A 17,335-nucleotide genomic window follows, 5' to 3' on the forward strand; every position below is an offset into this window, starting at 1 on the left:
TAATAATAATAATAGCTACCATTTATTGAGCACCTATTCTACTGTGTGCCAGGCACTGTGCTAGGCACTTTTCGTACATTATCTAATTTAAATCCTCACAACAACCCTGTGAGGTAGGTATTATTATCATCATTTTACATATAAGGGAACTGAGGCTCAGAGAGATTAAATAACTCTCTTATCACAAAACCAAAAAGTAGTAGAGCTGGGATTCAAACCCAGAACAACCTGACTCCAAATCCCATGCTCCTGTGAGTTAGAGTAGAGGCAGGGGGGAGAGAAAGGACCATATTCAAGAAAGATCGTTGGAGTGGAATGGATATGATATGCTGACTAGTAAGATATGGGGAGGAATTTAAGCCCATAAATGTTACTAGCTGGTGTGCCTATGTAGAGTGTGATAAAAATAACCAGGATTGGAATTCAGGAGGAACACACTTGATGGGGGAAATGAGTTGAGTCCATATGTATATGTCCATGGTGATGTCCAGGGGGTGGTAATACAGATCTAAAATTTGGAGGGAAATTGTGGCTGGAGATATGTGTTTTAGAATCACCAGCATATCAGTGTCAACTGAGGACATCAGGATAGATAACATCATTTGAGGAGTAAACATAGAGGAAAGAGAAGTGAACCAAAGATGGAACACTGGGAGCACCAACACTGAAGGCATGAGCAATAGTGGAGGAATTCTCAAGGGAGTTGAACATGGCAGAGTCAGGAAAGGAAAAGTATAGGAGGCAGCCCTGTAGTGGTGGCTAGAGAAAGCCATGGCCTGGGTTGGAAGCAAACCTAGAACTCCTAGAAGGCAGGCAAGACTGAGTCATGCTTCCAACACAGCCCTTAGTCACCAAAAACCCCAGGAGGTCTTGGTTAAATGAATGAACGCCAAAATGTCCCTACCCTGGTTTGCCCCAAAGCCTGGAGCTTAAGACTTAATCCCACTCTTGACACCCCAGTCCTAAAAATATGGAGAGAGGTAAGCCAGGAGAATTTATAGAAGAGGTTTAAAGAGAAAGTCATAATTTGCTTAAACTGGAGAATAAGGTAAAAAAAATAAAACCTGGCACTTTAGTAGGAGTCCCAGAAGTCCTCCTGCCCAACCTTTCTCTGGGGCATCATGGTGATTATGAAATCAGGGAAGGGCGTGTGGGGTAAGCGGCAGGGTGAGGACAACCTGCCAGTTGCTTGGGGTGTCCTCTGCTGAGCCTAACCTGAGACCCAGCTTACGAAGTTTATCCAGTAGGAAGATGATGGGGACGTGTGGGAGGCTTGAGGGCTATAAGGAAGGGGAGAGGGAAGTCAGGGAACCAGCCCTACAACCTGGGAGAGAAGGTCCAGCCCTCTGGGTAGGGACCAGCCCTGAGGCTTAAGTGAACTTGGCATAGGTACGTGTGTGTGTGTGTGTGTGTGTGTGTGTGTGTGTGAGAGAGAGAGAGAGAGAGAGAAACAGAGGAGAGAAAGGGATGGGGCACTCTCTGGAAAGGGGAACAGAGTCTCATACATGGGTGAGAGGCTGGAGCCCCCCACAAAAGCCTAGTGACTCAACATGTTGAAGTGAGGGTGTGGGAGCTGAACATCCTTGGGAAGCCCTGAGGGGCTGCTGAAGCAGGGTTCCTGGTCTCCTCGGAGGCTGGGCCTCCCCTTGCTGGGGGCTCACAGAAAGTCAAACAGCCCGAAATTCTTGGCTGCTCCAGGCCCAGGAAAAATTGAGGGAAGAAAAAAGAAAGAAAAGAAATGTTTCAGGCCCAGAGGTGAGATGAGCCTGGTGGTTAGTAGGGTTAGGGGTCTGAAGGAACCAGCACACAGGGCAGGCATGGGAGTATAGATGTAGGGGTAGAGCAGATATGCTTCCCAGAAGCCACTAGCAGCTCAGGCAACTGAGGGGGCCCTTCGGGCTTCTAGTAAAGGTGGGCACAGGCTGAGATAGCTTGGATGGTTATTGGAAGTGACTACAGCTCTAGGTTGCAGGACTGAGGCAGCACCCCCCCCCCAAGGTGGGGCGGGGGCAGTTAGGAGCAGGGGCAGCTGAAGCAAGTATTTTTTGGTGTCAGTATTGTGGGGGAAAAGTTAAGAGACTGGCACACATGCTCAAGGGGATGCGGTTAATGGAGGGCTGATGTAGCTGAAATGAACGGTGCAAGGTTGCTGCGGGGGTACCGGTGGCGGGGCGGGGGGGGGGAAGGTGGGGCTAAAGGGGTGAGCAGGCCCTCAAGGGCACCGCTGGGTTCAACTCCTTAAGTGTGTGTGGGGAATAAGGAGCAGCACCAGCAAGTCGGGTCCCAGTAACATGAAGGATCCTGGGAAGGCCTACGCAGCGGTTAGTGGACAGAGGGGCAAGCTAGGGCCGGTGGCAGGTTAGGGGCCGCAGTGGCGATCGGTGGGTGCACCCCGCCCTCGCTGCGCCCAGCGAGGTTAGCGCGCCTGAATTTAGTTCAATTTATTTCCCTTTCAGGTACCAGACAAAGTAAAAAAGACGGACGGATGGAGAGAGGGACGCAGCCGCCCGGGTGCGGGAGTGGGATGCGAGTGGGGGAGGGGCCCTGTTCACATCACATCCACAAAGAACTCACTGGGGTTTCCCATGGCCATGCGGAAGGACTGTCTGCTGGCTGTCAGTTCAGGGGGCACAGAGGCCAGGTCGCGGCCCGGGGGGGCTCCTGGGGGCCCCATGGCCGCGGGCGGTGGGGGCATCATCAGCATGGGGGGACCGTAGAGAGGGGGCACGCCAGGGGGGCCGTAGCTCGGGTGCGTGTGATGGCTGCGCAGGCTGCCGGCCATGGAGTGGTGGCTGCGGTGGCTATGCTCGCTGGCGGCAGGCCCCGAGCGCTCGCTGGGCGCCCTTTCCCGCGGCCCACGCAGGCTGCTGCGAGTTGTGTGGTCCGACTCGCTGCCGCTGCCGCCCGACTTCGAGTCCCCCGCCTTCGGGTCCTTCTCCTTCCGCCGGTCACTGCCGCTACGGTTGGAGCCACTGCTCCGGCTGCCTGCAGGGGACAGGCAAGCCCAGGGCGGGCGACGCTCAGAGCTTGCAGAAGCAGCTTGGGGTTCGCCTGTGCCCCCACCACCGCCCCCCTCCACCTTACCTTCACTGTGCTGACTGCTGGCGCTGCCCCCACCATAGCTGTACCCCAGCTCTGGGAAGCCTGGGTGCGGGTTGTAGGGGTGTGGGGGCGGCGGGTACTGGTAAGGGAAAGCCATGGGCCAAGGGGCGGCCCCTGGGTGCGGCAAAGGGGCCAGCGTGTCCTGGTCAGAGGCGCCACTGGAACCGTCGTGATCATGGAGGGACAAGTTGGCCATGTCTGTGGGGGGGAAGGCCAGATGAGCTGGGTCTATCCCATGCCCCCACACCCCTAGGTCAGGAGAGAGAGGTCCCCGGTCTAGGTCGGGTGGTACATCTGTGATGACACCTAACAGCAGTGGTAGTTTATCCCCCAAATGAGTGGAGGCATAGGTCAGAGATCTCTCACTTCTTCAGACCCCCTCTGCCACCTACCTGAGATAGTGGAGAGGGAGACCCTGCAGACACAGCACCAAGGAAAACCCCTCAGGAAGGCCCTAAGCCCCACCTTCAGATGCTCAATGCCCAACCCTGACACCCAACTCCTAGGCCCAGGAAGGCCCCCTTCCAAGGGTTTGACAGTTTCTCCTCCTTCCTCAGTAAACTGGAAGAAGGAGCACAAGTCTTAAATGGGCAATATTCTCCTCTGTTCACTTGGGGGGAGTGTGGGAAGCTGAAATAGCAGACAGGTATTGCAAACCTGCAAGTCATTAGACACGATACAAAGCCCTTCACCTCATGCAAATGTTACCACCATCCTATGAAGAGGGCATTAGTCACATTTTTTCCAGATGAGGAAAGTGAAGTCCAGAGAGGTTAAATGACCCACCTGAGGTCAATCCAAATTGTAGCCAGAGCAGAAGCTAGGAGTTGCTTACTTTCTTATCTTTCCAAGTGAGTCATTAGTAAAGAGTAGGGAGCAGTTTGGGGAAATTTAGGTGAATTTTTGCCCTCTCCCTTCATCTAGGACTAAAAAAAATACCCATTATAGGCCAGAACAAACATAGGCCTTTCAGAGCCTCCCCATACAGAAGGCTAGTGGTCCAGATGGATTTTCTGGTGCTGCTGGGGAAGGTGGAAAGAGCTCAGAAAGAGAACAACTTAGATGCCTCCTCTGTGCCCTCCACCCCATTCCCAGCCAGGCCTCATTCTTCACAGTATTAACATTACTTGTTTCATGACTCTGGCTCCCACAGTAAATTGTTCACTCCTTAAGGGCAAGGCTGCCCCCACCAATGTTGGAACTACTTGAAAGGGGCCACCAGAAGTGTTACCTGCCTGGGACACCCCTTGCTCACACGTCATCATACCAGGTCCCAGAGCTCTGACACAGCTGGAATTGCCCTACGGGCCAGCTGCTGGATACAGATGGAGCCCTTTGTTCCAACTCCTTAAGTAAGCCAGCCCAACCTTCCAGGGAAGAAGAGGTCAGGAGAGGAGGATCTGAGAGGGCGGAGGCAGTCTGTGGAGTCTACCAGCTAAGCCATCAACTTTTCAAGGCCTGCAGCTAGCATGGGGGTGGGGGTGGTGGTGAGGAACAGGGGGCTGCCTTGGCTCATGCCCCAAGAGCTGGTGACTATTTCAGCCTCCGAGCTGTTGTCCTGAGGGGAGTGATTGTGGGCTCCTGGGGATCTCCCAAAGAATTGGGGTCCTCAATTCTTTCCTTTGAGCCTGCTGAGGAGGCTGAGGAGACCTTGGCCAGTGAGAAGAAAAAGACCTATCTGTCAGCATATCCCTGAGCTGGGCCTCTGGGGGGCCTTGGTGCATGGATAGAAGACCCAGGAGGCCCCAGGGATAGAAGAGTATCTCTTGAGCAAAAACCACACCTGTCTTGAGAAGCTTTAGGGGTCCCTGGAGGTTCAGGGCCAGGGCTGACTTCTTCTAATGATGATAATAATTACCACACAGGATTGAGTCTAAGAAGCCATGAATTATAAGATGCACTCCAATTTCAGAGATATCAAAATGTGAAAGAAATGTTCACCTTAGAATCAATTAAATTTATGAATGGAGAATTTTTTAAAGCACTTACTGTGGGCCAAACATGGTGCTAAAAGCATTATACACACTGTCTTAAACCTCTAAAAAGCTCTGAGATAGGTTCTACTATTACCTCCAACTTATAGATCAAGAAATTGAGGCAACAAGAGGCTGTCACTTACTCATGTTTACACAGTGAGGGCGGAGCTAGGATTTGAACTCAGAACTGTCCAACTCCAAAGCCCTAGGCACCTGTCACCCTCCATCACGACCTTGTGCTCTGAAGCAACAGCCTTTCTAGTCCTAGAACCTAACCTGAAGCATTTTAAGTCAATTTTTGGACTTCAGCCAGCAAGCACCACTGGGATGACACAAGGCTCCCTGAGGCAGAGGCGGCTGCTGGGAGTGGGCCTCTGCTCCCGGCCCTGAGCAATGCTGTCCTGTTTTGAGGACTCCCCATCCTTCCCAAGGGCTGTCTACCTGCTCAGGAGGAGAAGGGGGGGTTCCCTGCAGACCTTTCCTCCTTAAAAACCCTCATTGGCTTTGCACTCTCTCGGGATCAAGTCAAGCTTGGGGCAGCTTGCAGAGTCCTCTACAAGCTGGCCCTGACGGTTTTTTTTCAGTTTCATCCCAAGGCCCAGCCCACCCTCAAGGGTCTGAGGAGGCTGGGGACTTGGGGGCTCAAGCCAGCCCCAGGTCCTGCCTTGGTGGAACCTGCTTGGTGCTGGGAGGGTGATCAGGGGCCAACGGTAGGATCTTTGATCTTGCTAAGATAATGTTTCTGCAACACCACACACCTAGGCAGCTCCAAACGGCAGTAAGAAAAAGGACTCTGGAGCCAAAAAGACCTGGACCCAAGGCCTAACTCCTCTGTGTCTGACTGTGAGAATGGGTGGACTATTAAGTCTCAGTATCCTCAGCTGAAATAGGGACAGTGATCCATCTCCCCAAAGGTGAGGAGGCGGGGTTGTGAGGACTGAGTGAGAGTGAGATGATGCTTAGAAACAACCAGCACAGGGCGCCTGGGTGGCTCAGTCGGTTAAGCGTCTGCCTTCAGCTCAGGTCATGGTCCCAGGGTCCTGGGATCAAGCCCTGCATCGGGCTCCCTGCTCCACGGAAGGCCTGCTTCTCCCTCTCCCACTCCCCCTGCTTCTGTTCCCTCTCTCGCTGTGTCTCTCTCTGTCAAATAAATAAATAAAATCTAAAAAGAAAGAAAGAAACAACCAGCATGGTGCCAGAAACAGAGGAGGCACTTAGAAAATGCCAGGCCCAAGACGGGGATGCAGACAGGTGAAAAGGCCTGACTGGGATCTGCTTCGACTAGAGAGGGAGGCCCGTGTCAGGCCTCAAGCTGGGCCCCCACCTTGGCTGCCTGCTCACGCCTCATGTGGGCTCCCTGGGGTCTGCTGCCACATCCCTGGGCCCCTCCCCACTCCCAGCCAGGAGACAGAGCAAGGAGGTGGGGGAGGCACATACTGCCACAGAGGTCACCGAAGATGTAGTAGCACTGCTCAGAGAAGGTGATCTTGTTGACGGTGTGGCGGATGAAGCCGGCTTTCAGCAGGTTGCTGGCATACTTGCGGGCCTCCCTCCGGTCAGTGAAGCCTTCCACGTTGTGGTATAGCCAGTCCACCACATCCGAGCCTGGGGGCAAGGCCGCCACTTGATTGGGAGGCCCACCTGACTTGGGCTCATCTGACCTCACAGAAGCCACAAGGCTGGGGCTGGTGCCAGCTCCAAGGAGTGGCCCAAGGGAGATCTTCAGCCCCCACCCCGCCCTTCATCCCACCATGGGGCCCTCTCACCGATGAAAGCGTTAGGGATGGTAATCTTGAGCCACATGCGGTCTCGGACCTCCAGCCCAGATTCAGGGGAGGCCATGGCTTTGACAATGGCAGCCATGTCACTGTGGATGGACAGGTGGAAGTCGTCTAGGCCTGGGGGTGGGAGGCAGAATGGTGAGGCAGAAAGGGGCTACAGAGTTAGGTGGAGAGGAGCTGGCACTGCAGCTCTATCACCCAATAACTATGGACCAATGGTGGACACATTATTGACTTCTAGGACACTTAGTTTCCTCCTCTGTAAAAATAGGGACTTCAATATTTATTTTGCAAGGATTTGCTTGTTTGTTTTTTAAAGTAGGCTCCATGCCCAATGTGGAGCCCAACACAGGGCTTGAACTCACAACTCTGAGATCAAGACCTGAGTGGAGATCAAAAGTCCAACGCTTAACCAACTGAGCCACCCAGGCACCCCATATTTTGCAAGGGTATTTGAAGAGAGAATTAAATAATATAAATGAAGGTGCTTAGCAAAGTGTATAATACGTGTGTTATAATAAAAATGGCAGTCATTTGCTGAGTGCTTACTTTATGCCACATACTGGGATCGAGGCTTCACTTACACCCTCTTGTTAAAACCCCCTCCCTCACCCCGGGACCTGGTAGAGTGCGTATCATTAGTCCCATTTTACTAGAGGAAACTGAGGCTCGCGGGGTGCTCAATACAGGTTCAGAGGCAAACACTGTTTTGTGAGGGTTGGGTGTCCACTCTGGGAAGCTGCAGTGTGAGGTAGCTGGAATGAACTCAGCCCCCTCTCCAGCCCCCTCTGGCTTTTAAGCAAGAGTCTCCATGTGGGCCTTCATTAGTCCCTCCCACCTGGCCTCGTCTGCTGGGCCTCGGGGGCAGGGTTGGACACTCACGCTCTGTGTCAGGGATGGAGCTGGTGATGGAGGAGCTGGTGGAGGTGATGGTGCTCAGGGAGGGGCTCATGCCATAGGCAGGGAAGGTGCCGGTCATGGCTGCAGTGTGGGAGACCCAGGCTGCAGGGTCAATGGGACGGATGGGCTCGCCTGCAGGGAGGATGAGAGTCAGGGGCTGCCCACGCTGCCCACTGGCAGGCCCCACAGGGTAGGTATGAGGGTTCAGGGCAACACAGAAGGAAGGAGAGACAGGGTTCACGTGTGCCAAGCACCAGCTTTAGGGCTGAGTTGCCCAGCCACTTACTCCTGGGCAGTGTGAAGCAACCACGTGGACTTGGGTCCCAGCACTTGGCTACAGTCAGGGTGATGGGCCTGAAAGCAAGGGTGTCCCTAGTGAGGGCAGGATGCACAGAGTCCAGACCAACCCTCTTGCCTAACAGCCAGAAATGCCTGCCCCCTCCTTCCCAATGTCCCATCCCATCCATACCCCGGTTTGTGCACAATCTCCCGCAGTACCCGGACTGCGTCGTCATTACTCATGTTCTCAAAGTTGATCTCGTTTACCTGGGAGAGAGGGCCAGAAGTGGGATAAGCAGCTGGGTTGGGGAGGTGGATAGGGAAGCTGAGCTTGGTGGATCAGGTCTTCCCCCTACCAAGAAGTGGCCTCTAAATGAGCAGGGATTATCTCCCTACTCCCCATCCACACCACCATCTCCAGTGGGCAGTGGTACCTGTAACAGCATATCTCCTGGCTCGATGCGTCCATCTGCAGCCACAGCACCCCCCTTCATGATAGAGCCGATGTAGATGCCTCCGTCACCACGCTCATTGCTTTGGCCCACAATGGAGATGCCCAGAAAGTTGTACTTTTCTACAGAGAGTAATACAACCTTAAGAGGGGAACAAGGTTCCCACCCAACTTCTGAGCCCCTTATTAGAAAAGGGTGGAAAGGGATGGGAGGAACTAACATTCATCGAACCTGAATCAGGCCCGTGTTCAGCACGGTCAAGCATGCTTCCCTTCAGGCCTTGCTAGCTCTGCCACAGGGTCTCTTCATCCCATCCTACGAAGGAGGCCACTGAGCCTTGGAAAGCTTCAGCGCCTTTTCTAAGCCATTAAGTGGCAAAGCCAGGATTCAAACACAGACTTAAATTCTAAGGCTGGGGCTCTTTTTACTACATCCAGCTATCTCCTAGAGACAGTACCTAGGGCAGAAATCAGAGAGCAACAAGCATCGGCTGAAAAAGGGAAGCGGGATAGGAATCAGAAATTACTTCCTCCAGGAAGCCTTCCCTGATGCCATCCCTCTGCTTCCACAGCTCTCTGTGCTTGTCTCTGTCATAGCCCTGATCACGAGCTGCTGAAATGATCAGTGTATGTACTGGTTTATGTTTATGAGAGAAAGCTCCTCGGGGTCAGGGAACATATCTTGTGCCTCTCTGAACTCCTCAAGTCTGCCCAGTGTCTGGCATATAGTAGGCCCTCAAGAGTGTTGTTTCACCAGACTCACCCATGTTGAGAGTGACTGTGATGATGTTGAGTGACATGGTGGAGTCCGTGATGCTGCTGAAGGACGAGGACTGGAATAGACAGAGGCCCTGAGCAGCACCGAGGGCTGGCAACAACTCAACTGCTCCCACCTAGCTCCTCCTCCAGGTGAGCCCTCGGCACCCCCTCCCCTCTAAGGCTCAAATGCTGGCCCCATAGGAGGAGGTCTAAGGAAGCACACACCCTGGATCTGCCTGGACAGGGCACAGTCTGCCCCCACCCAACCCTGGCATCTCAGGCCCCGTACCCGCTCAATCCGTGAAACCTTCTGCTTCCTCCGCCGCCGCTTATGTCTTCTCATCAGGCGTGAGGCGCTGCTCTGCTCTGTGGAGCTGCTGAACCTGGGGGGCCCACAGTCGTTCCCCACCAGGCTGGCCCAGCACTGCCCCACAAGAGGCACCGCAGGGCCCAAGTCCCCCATGCAAAGCCCACAGTCCTCCCAGGGTCCCACCATCCTTGGGGGGAGGTGGGGTCAGGGCTCCTCGAGGGTTACCTCTCCCACAGTACCAATGAAACCAAAGCCCCACCTGCTGGTGGAGTCATCCTCATCCGAATCAAAGAAGCTGGTGGTCTCTAACTCGCTGCTCATAAGGGTGGATGAGCTATCATAACCCCCTGGCTCTCGCCGCCGTTCCCCCTTTGCAGTTCCATTTAGCCGGGTTGCTGCAGGGAACAGAGGCAGCTGGGTTCACAGTGCCAATGCAGGAGGGAAGGGAGGACACAGGGCTGGGCTAGGGGCTGCACTGGGGCCAGGCATACCCCAAGCTCAGGAAAGGGCAGAGATGTGGGTAGCTGAATGGAAGCGGTGGGGGTAGGCGTGGGTGGGGGGGGGAAGGAAGGTGTCTGTTCAGGGAAGACGCACTGTGCTCTGGGCCGTCCCTCCTGCGTGGCCGCTCGCGCTGGGCAGACACCAAGGAGTCTGTCTCTGTGTCATTGTCCAGGTTCTCCTGGCTGCCTCCACCAGCATGAGGGCTGCAGGGAAGAGAGGACTTGGTGGGAGAGGTGGCAGGCTGGGGGCTCCCTCCCCCCAGCCCTGGGCTGAGCTGATGCATCCCTCCCCCATGGGCCCGCTCCATCCTCAGGCCACACTCACTGGAAGGATGGGGGCCGGGAGTCCCCAATGCCTCCCGTGCGCTCCATGGGCGGTGGCAGTTCTGATGGGTTGTCAGCACAGAAGGGAGCTGGCTCTGGGTGTGAGCCCTCAGCAGACACCAACTGATGGGGAAAGAATGGGTGGGTAGTGTGGTACGGGGGGGCACCAGGGAAATAGCAGATGGTTGGCTTCTGGCAGGGCATGCAGACTTGGGGAGAATGAAGCAGGGGACATGGAGGTAGAAGGGACAGGACTGGGCAAGGTCAGCTGCGATGAGGAATGGACTCACTGCTGGTGGATGGGAGGACGGGAGGCATGAGCTATTGAAGTGGGATGGGGGCAGAGAACAAGGGTCAGTGGTCTAAGGCAGAGGTTGGCTGGAACCTGAGGCAAAGTTCCTCAAAGGGCGTCGGAGACATTTGTGTCTCTGATGAGTGTTTCGGTCCCTCCCTCTCTCCATATTCCACCTCCCCCCGGCCCCCCATCTTTCACCAAGGCTACAGAGTCTGGGGTGAGAAAGAGTTCAGGTAGAAAACTCAGGGGAGAGTCAGATATTAAGGTATAAAACCACCAGCTATAATCTCAGCAATGCTTTTCCTCTGTCTAGCCCACTGCAGGAACGCAGGAGGGAGGGCTGAGGAGGGCTCCTTACCCAAGACACCACCCGGCCATTGAAGCAGGGCAGCTTGGCATTGTCGTCGGAGATCTCCTCCTTCACCACTCTGCAGGGAAAGGGTGGGGGTGTCCGAGTGAGCTTTCTGGGGTGGAAATGGAAGGGTCCTCACAATCCTAACTCAGGGGCTCCTCCACCCTAAACTGGGAATCATGCCACCAGCCTAAGCCTGTTCAGATGGGAGCAGAGTGGGGGTCACCTAGGGACAGCTCTTTAGCACCACCAGGAAGACACCAGCCCTGCCCAGACCAGATGCCATCCTGGGGTGTCCTCTCAGTTATCAGGTGACTGCAAATTACACCTGACAAATTGCTGTCCCCCATGAATGTGGCTACTCCCTAGAATCGTGAGAGTGCTTTACCCAGTCCAACATAGCTCTTCTGGACTAGACTTATTCTTTCCCTCTGACCCTAAACTAGGAAAAAGTACATCCTTATTTCTGTCTTTCCCTTCTTGGGAATCCTGACATTCTTCTGGGAGGTGTGGATGAGGAGTTTTAAGGATATTAGGAAAGAGAAGGAGAAACTGTATTTACTGAACATCCCCCACTGCCTTTATGATAGTAGTACCAACTGCTCTCATTTACTGAGCACGTATCATGGGCCAAGCACTAAGCTAAGCACTTTGCTTGTGTCATTTCATTTAATACTCACAGCAATGCTAAGACAGACACAGATGGGGAAACTAAGGCTTAGTAAGTCCAGAAATTCACTTACGGTCACACCACTAATAAAAGCTGGAATTTGAATCCTGGTCAGCTTGATTCTTTAGCCTTTATTCGTACCTATTATACCATCTTATCTCCCTAGAATTAGAATGTGTATAATCTTCACATCACCTTCATTGTATGGACAAGATTCTCATTTTATGAGTAAAGAAATGGAGAAACATTTAGTAACTTGTCCCAGGTCACAGAGCTGGAAGATGTCAGAGTTGGAATTCAATCCCAAGCTTGCCTGACTGCAAAACCTATGGTCTTTCCATGGTATTTCACATTTTTTTCTCATACCATGACAGGTGATGTGGATGTGTGTGTGGTGTTGTTGGGGGAGACAGTGATGTGGGGCATGGAGGGGGTGGGATGTGTATAGGCATGTAATTTGGCTCGGGGGATGCATCAAGGTAAGAAGTCAGACCATGATTACAGTTTGGGGCCAGGGAAAGGAATGAGAAAGTTTGAGGAACCCAGACTGTTTCAAACACCCCAGGAGTACAGAGCTGGAAAGATGTGATCAGGGGCAAGAGAAAGGCACATGCCTGGGGTTGTGAGCAGAGAGGGAGGCTGGGAAGCCTAGTCCTTCCTTGTTCTTGGAGCAGCTTCTGCCCAGAGCCGGGAACGTGCTTGGCTCCTTGTGATGCTCACATTCTTGGACTCACAGCCAAGTTCGAAGACCGAGCCTGCCCTTCTCCCTCCCATCCAGCTCTGGTTCCTCCACCACTTCCAACCCCACAAAGACCCTGGGAAAGCAGCTCTAATCATCCTGGTCAAGCCCACGATGGCAGAAAGCCTAGGGATAGAACATGCTGAAAAGAAGGGACATGGAGATAGCTCAGAGTCATGAGCCAGGCTGGCCACAGGGTACCCTAAGCTTGCAGTCCAATATGGGAACTGGGGCTCAAAGGAAAATGGGGTATGTGGGTCTTATGGCAGAGACTGACCTGCTCTGGAGAGGGTCTCTTTGTGGTGGGAAACTGCTGCTGAATCCCCACCACTCCCTCCCTGAGCAGGCCCCACCACATAGCTCCAATGCTACAGATGTTTCCTCTCTTTCTAGGGGTCACCGACAGGTCGCCAAGGCTCCGCTGACTCATAACGATCAGCTGATCTTCAGCAACAGCCTTGGGGACCTCAGACAGACCTCCCCCTCCCACCATGGAGATGAATGGCTCAGGGTTGCACAGCACTAACACACACGCACACACGCCGTAAGCAGAGCTGAACACATCTGGGTTCTAATTCTGCCATTTGTTAGCCCTCCTATCTTAGAGAAGTTTCTTAACTTTTCCAAACCTTTGTCTTATCCTGGTAAGTGTGATTTGTGTGTTGGCATGATGTAGGCTTATAATAAAAGCTAGTTATTAGCTGTGTCAATTTTTAGCAGGTCCCATACTCTTTCCAACTAGGTGTAAGTTTCTAAGGGCGGGGACCAAACAAATCTACACATCACTCGTTGTCCATCATCGTTCATTCAATTAAAAAGCCTTTGCTAAGAGCCCAGCGGGTTTTAAATCCTGTGCTTGCCATTGTATAAACCTCAAGAAGCACCAGACCAAGAGCCTGCCTTGTCCTTGGAGGTTATGGCCCAATGGATAGTTCATACAAGTATATGGCAAGTGGGAAGTGGTCAGAACCATAAGAACAGCAGATGTGTTCACTGGACAGACATTTGTCGAGTATTACTTAGGTGTCAGGTCCTGGCTAGGAGCTGGGTAGGTGTAAGGATAAATGGGATAAAGTGCCATAACTTTAAAAGCTAAATGCAGAGAATGGGGCAATTTGGACCTGCGGAAGAAAAGGGAAGAGCAGTGTGCTCTGGGTAGGCCTAGAGGAAGGGCAGAATGTGACATGCAGCAGGGAGCAACATGGTTGGTAGTCCAACTTCCCATGTTGCTCCCGCCCACAGCTCAAGGCCACTCTAGCATCCATCAGTGCTGAAAATGTTTATTCTTCCTCCATTTCCCAAGTAATTTAAGAGGGTCTGGCCTATTTAACTTGACAAATACTTCTGGAGACCAGATGGGAGTTGGGGAGTCCTCAGTCCTCACAAACCAGAACCTCAGAGGGTGAGCTTGGAGAGCAGCCTTTCTCCTCTGACCCACTCTCCCATCTGTCAGCAGAGGTCGCTGGCCTCTGCCCGACCCTAGTCTCATGGGGCTAGGATAAGTGGCAGCCCTATCACCTCTACAGTTTGCCAAGGCTCAGCATCTCCCTCAGAGAGGATGTATCTGTTCAATGGTGATGATAATAATAACACCTACAATTGTATGATTAAGGTCTTAGACTTTGGAGCCAGATTTCTGATGCAGAATCAAGCTCTGCCACTTACTAGCTGTGTGGCCTCGGGTAAGTTACTTAACATTTCTTCATCTATAAACTGGGGATATTACTACTTATTTCATAAGGCTGTTAAGATGATTGAATGAGTAAAGATTTGAAAAGCACTCAGATCAGTGCATGCACACTGAAATACCATAAAAAGAGTTTGTTAAATAAATGAAATATATATACTTCTCAGCTACCAGTTCTCTGTGACAAGACAGCTCTAGCCCTCTCCTGCTCAATAATCCTCCTGGGGATAAAAACAAAATCAATCTCCTCCTTTAGCTTTGTTCTCAATCCTGTTAAAACAGTCTACTATAATATTTTGCAAAGGATGGTTCAAGTACCACTAACGTATGCAAGATCGCTTCAGGTGCACCTGAATGAATGTTTAATTCAATAGTTAAGTATTTATTTTTAACATATTTAGAAAGAAATACAAGTAGAAAATCAGACCTGTGATTTCATATTACTGATTGGGTCAAGCTAAGAAAGAGAGAGTGAACTGGATTTAAAGAACAATATTAAGTCAACTGTGAGCAGATGTAATGGGAACCCTCCTATGACTGCGGTTAGGCCTGGTTTGACAGCAGTCTTGGGGAGTGGGAGGTAGCCCAGAGAGGTATAGGTTTAGGAGGTGGGGGCTAAGCGCACTGGGTTCAGGGGTGAGTTGAGGGCAGAGACACAGGCCTACCCTAGTCCCTCAAGGCATCCGGTCCCAGGGAGGCTCCAGCACACTGCACTCTAGCTGATTTCCCCTATCCCATACCCTGAGGTGGCATCTTAGTCTCTTCCAACTCCGTTTTTCTCTTACCAGGCCAAGGCCTCTGCCCCCTCACTCTCACCCCTTGCAGATCGATCCCTCTTCAGAATCTTCCAATCAGGGGTGTCTGTATCTGGACTGAAGCCAGACAATCATTACTACACCAGGAGTACCCCACCCCAGTGTAGGAACAACAAAAGAAGCAAGAATGGTCAGAAGCTGCATAGCACATCCCACGTTCAAAGCACTCTCACAAACAGGCTCTCATGGGCTCATCAAACCCTGAGTTCCGTGGGGTAAGATGACAGCAAAACATGTTAGGCAGAAGACAGAGAAGGTGCTTGCTTCCCAGGCCAAGAGGGGAGGGGTCCTGGAAGAGAAGCCAGACTCATCAACACCAGGGAGGAGACTGTCTCCCCTCATTCAGCTCTGGGGCCTCAGCTCCAAAGAGCAGTGCAGGCCTCAGGCTGGGGCTGGAGAGACAGCCTTTAGGCCTTCAGGGCCCGGGAAGGCCTTCCCCACAGGCCTCCAGGCCCAGTGCCCAGTTAGTGTGGGGCAGGCAAGTCTGGGGGCCTCCCCCTCCCCCAGTCCCCTGGGAGTTGGGGGGGGGGTGTGAGGGGATGGGCCAGGCTCCCCCTCCCAGGCCAGCTGCTACAGAACCTTCCGGCTCCAACATTCCATCCCCTCTTAAAGGGGAAGTCCCTGCTTCCAAACTCCGCCTGCCCAAAGCCCTGCAGCTGGGTGGAGAAGACCCCGCCAGGCAGAGGAAGATGAAGAACACCAAGAGACTCTTCCTGGCCCTCCCATCCAGGCTCTGAGGCCCTTTCCAAGGTCTCCCCTTGGCCACGATCTGGAGGAAAAAGGCCCCAATTCTGAAGGGAAATCAGCACCTAGGCCAGTGGGGACTTCTCAGGGGTCAGGCACTCCAATTCCTTGACAACATCCTGAACACCCCACAAGGAAGGGGAGACAGCTAAATAAACATTAGGCTTGCTGGCCTTAGCTTGCAGCCTGGCCCCTGAACCGCCCCCCCCAAGTCCCCCTCCCCCCAGTTCAAAGTCCCACAGCATAGCCCCTGGATGCACTACTCCAAATACGGTTCTGAGTTGGGAGCTGAAAAGATGGAGAGGGCAAAGGCCAAGTGCCAAACACCCCAAGTCTCTGCTAAAAAGGTGGCTCCCTTGGCGGGCGGAAGGTTGGGGACTCTGGCTCTGGAATCGGGTGAAGGGGGGGGTGTGTCTGTCTATGTAGGCCACTGGTCTCTGAGGAGGTGAAGGGGACTTGGAACTCTGGTTGCTCTTGGGGAATTGGACGTCCCCCTAAAACTAGGGGGGCTAGGTCCCCCACAAGACGTAAAAGGAGAGTCCCTAAAGGGGCTAGAACTCCAGCCTCTGAAAAAGCCAGGGGGCCCCCAAATGCCCAAGTCGCCGCCTGGAATCCAGAGTAGGGCCAGAAGCCAGTGTAGCAAGGGGAGTCCAAACTGGCCGAGTGGGCCCGGAGAAGCCGGAGGGGCCGGGGTCCCCCGGAGGTGAGGCGGGGGCCATCCTCACCCGAAATCGTCGTCCATAGACTTGAAGAAGAACTTATAGCTGGGTCGCTGCAGAACGCCCTTAAAGTCCGCCAAGGTGACGCGCTCGGCGGGCAGGGGCAGCTTCACCAGGTACGGCGTCTCCTGCCCGTCCAGGTGGTAGATGATCTTGGTCTCGCCCATGGCTCCGGCCTCGGGCCCGGCGGCCCGCGCGCGGCCTGCTCCGGCGGCCGGGCCGGGCCTCTCGGGCGGCGACGGCCCTCGGCGCGGCCCAGCGGCTCAGCCTAGCTCCGCGGCCGGCCGCGGCGCCAGCTCCCTTGTTCTCCGGCCGCTCCCGGGTCCCAGCGCCGCCTGCCGCCGCCGCGGCTGCCGCTTCCGCTCCCCACTCTCCCGGCTCCGCTGGAGACTGCGACTCTTCCGGTGGCCGCGGCCCTACCCGGCTCTGCGCTGCGGCTCGGCCCGCTCCCCTCCCCCGACCCCGGCGCGGCCCCGCCCCGGCGCGAGCTCCGCCCCTGGCCGCCGCCGCGCCGCGCTGGCCTCACGGCAGATGGTTGGGGCCACTACCGGGCCCCGCGGACACCCCGCGGTGAGCTCGGCAGCCTGTGCTCCGCTCCCAGGCCTGCGGGGAGCTTGGTGGCGGTCGCCTAGGCTCCCCAGACAGGGAAGGGCAGATCTCACCAGGATGGCCGCGTTCGCGGATTCATCAAGGTCCTGGCTCTGGACCCTAGGGGGATCGGCTGTTCCTCAGCAGCCTGGGGTCACTTTGGTCCCCAGAGGTGGGGGGGGCGGCCCAGAGGGGGGGCGGTTCTGACCAGGTATCGATGGAGGAAAGTGACGTTCATGTGGCCCTTTTAGGGTCTGTTGGAAAGAATAGCTGCTGTCACTGAGTCTACCAAACTGAGTTCCTTGAGGAAGAACGGAATCGAGTTCTGATTCCTTCTTCTAACC

The 17,335-nt window shown here is 54.1% G+C and overlaps 1 protein-coding gene across 1 annotated transcript; it reads right to left on the minus strand.

The window, feature by feature from the left end:
* DVL3 (dishevelled segment polarity protein 3) lies at positions 1-16,823 on the minus strand. Its single transcript, XM_028100994.2, has 15 exons — positions 16,410-16,823; positions 11,036-11,105; positions 10,384-10,505; positions 10,153-10,262; positions 9,818-9,953; positions 9,538-9,631; positions 9,253-9,322; positions 8,473-8,612; positions 8,229-8,305; positions 8,046-8,113; positions 7,742-7,891; positions 6,845-6,976; positions 6,516-6,683; positions 3,085-3,300; positions 1-2,985 (listed from the first exon to the last, which is right to left on the minus strand). The coding sequence occupies exons 1-15, from the start codon at positions 16,568-16,570 to the stop codon at positions 2,549-2,551; spliced, it is 2,151 nt and encodes a 716-aa protein (XP_027956795.1). The 5' UTR covers positions 16,571-16,823; the 3' UTR covers positions 1-2,548.
* Positions 16,824-17,335: the final 512 nt, after the last annotated feature.

Source organism: Eumetopias jubatus, unplaced genomic scaffold, assembly GCF_037043125.1.
Source record: "Eumetopias jubatus isolate StellerSeaLion01/CBP00866 unplaced genomic scaffold, mEumJub1_p1.0 scaffold_1, whole genome shotgun sequence".
Classification (NCBI taxonomy): Eukaryota; Metazoa; Chordata; class Mammalia; order Carnivora; family Otariidae; genus Eumetopias; species Eumetopias jubatus.

Excerpts from the sequence above, each read along its gene's own strand:
- DVL3 (XM_028100994.2), bottom strand. The coding sequence starts at position 16,570 with ATGGGCGAGACCAAGATCATCTACCACCTGGACGGGCAGGAGACGCCG. Across the intron at positions 10,506-11,035 it reads ATGGCCGGGTGGTGTCTTGG|TTGGTGTCTGCTGAGGGCTC; the intron begins GTAAGGAGCCCT and ends TTTCCCCATCAG. Across the intron at positions 6,684-6,844 it reads CATCCCTAACGCTTTCATCG|GCTCGGATGTGGTGGACTGG; the intron begins GTGAGAGGGCCC and ends CCTTGCCCCCAG.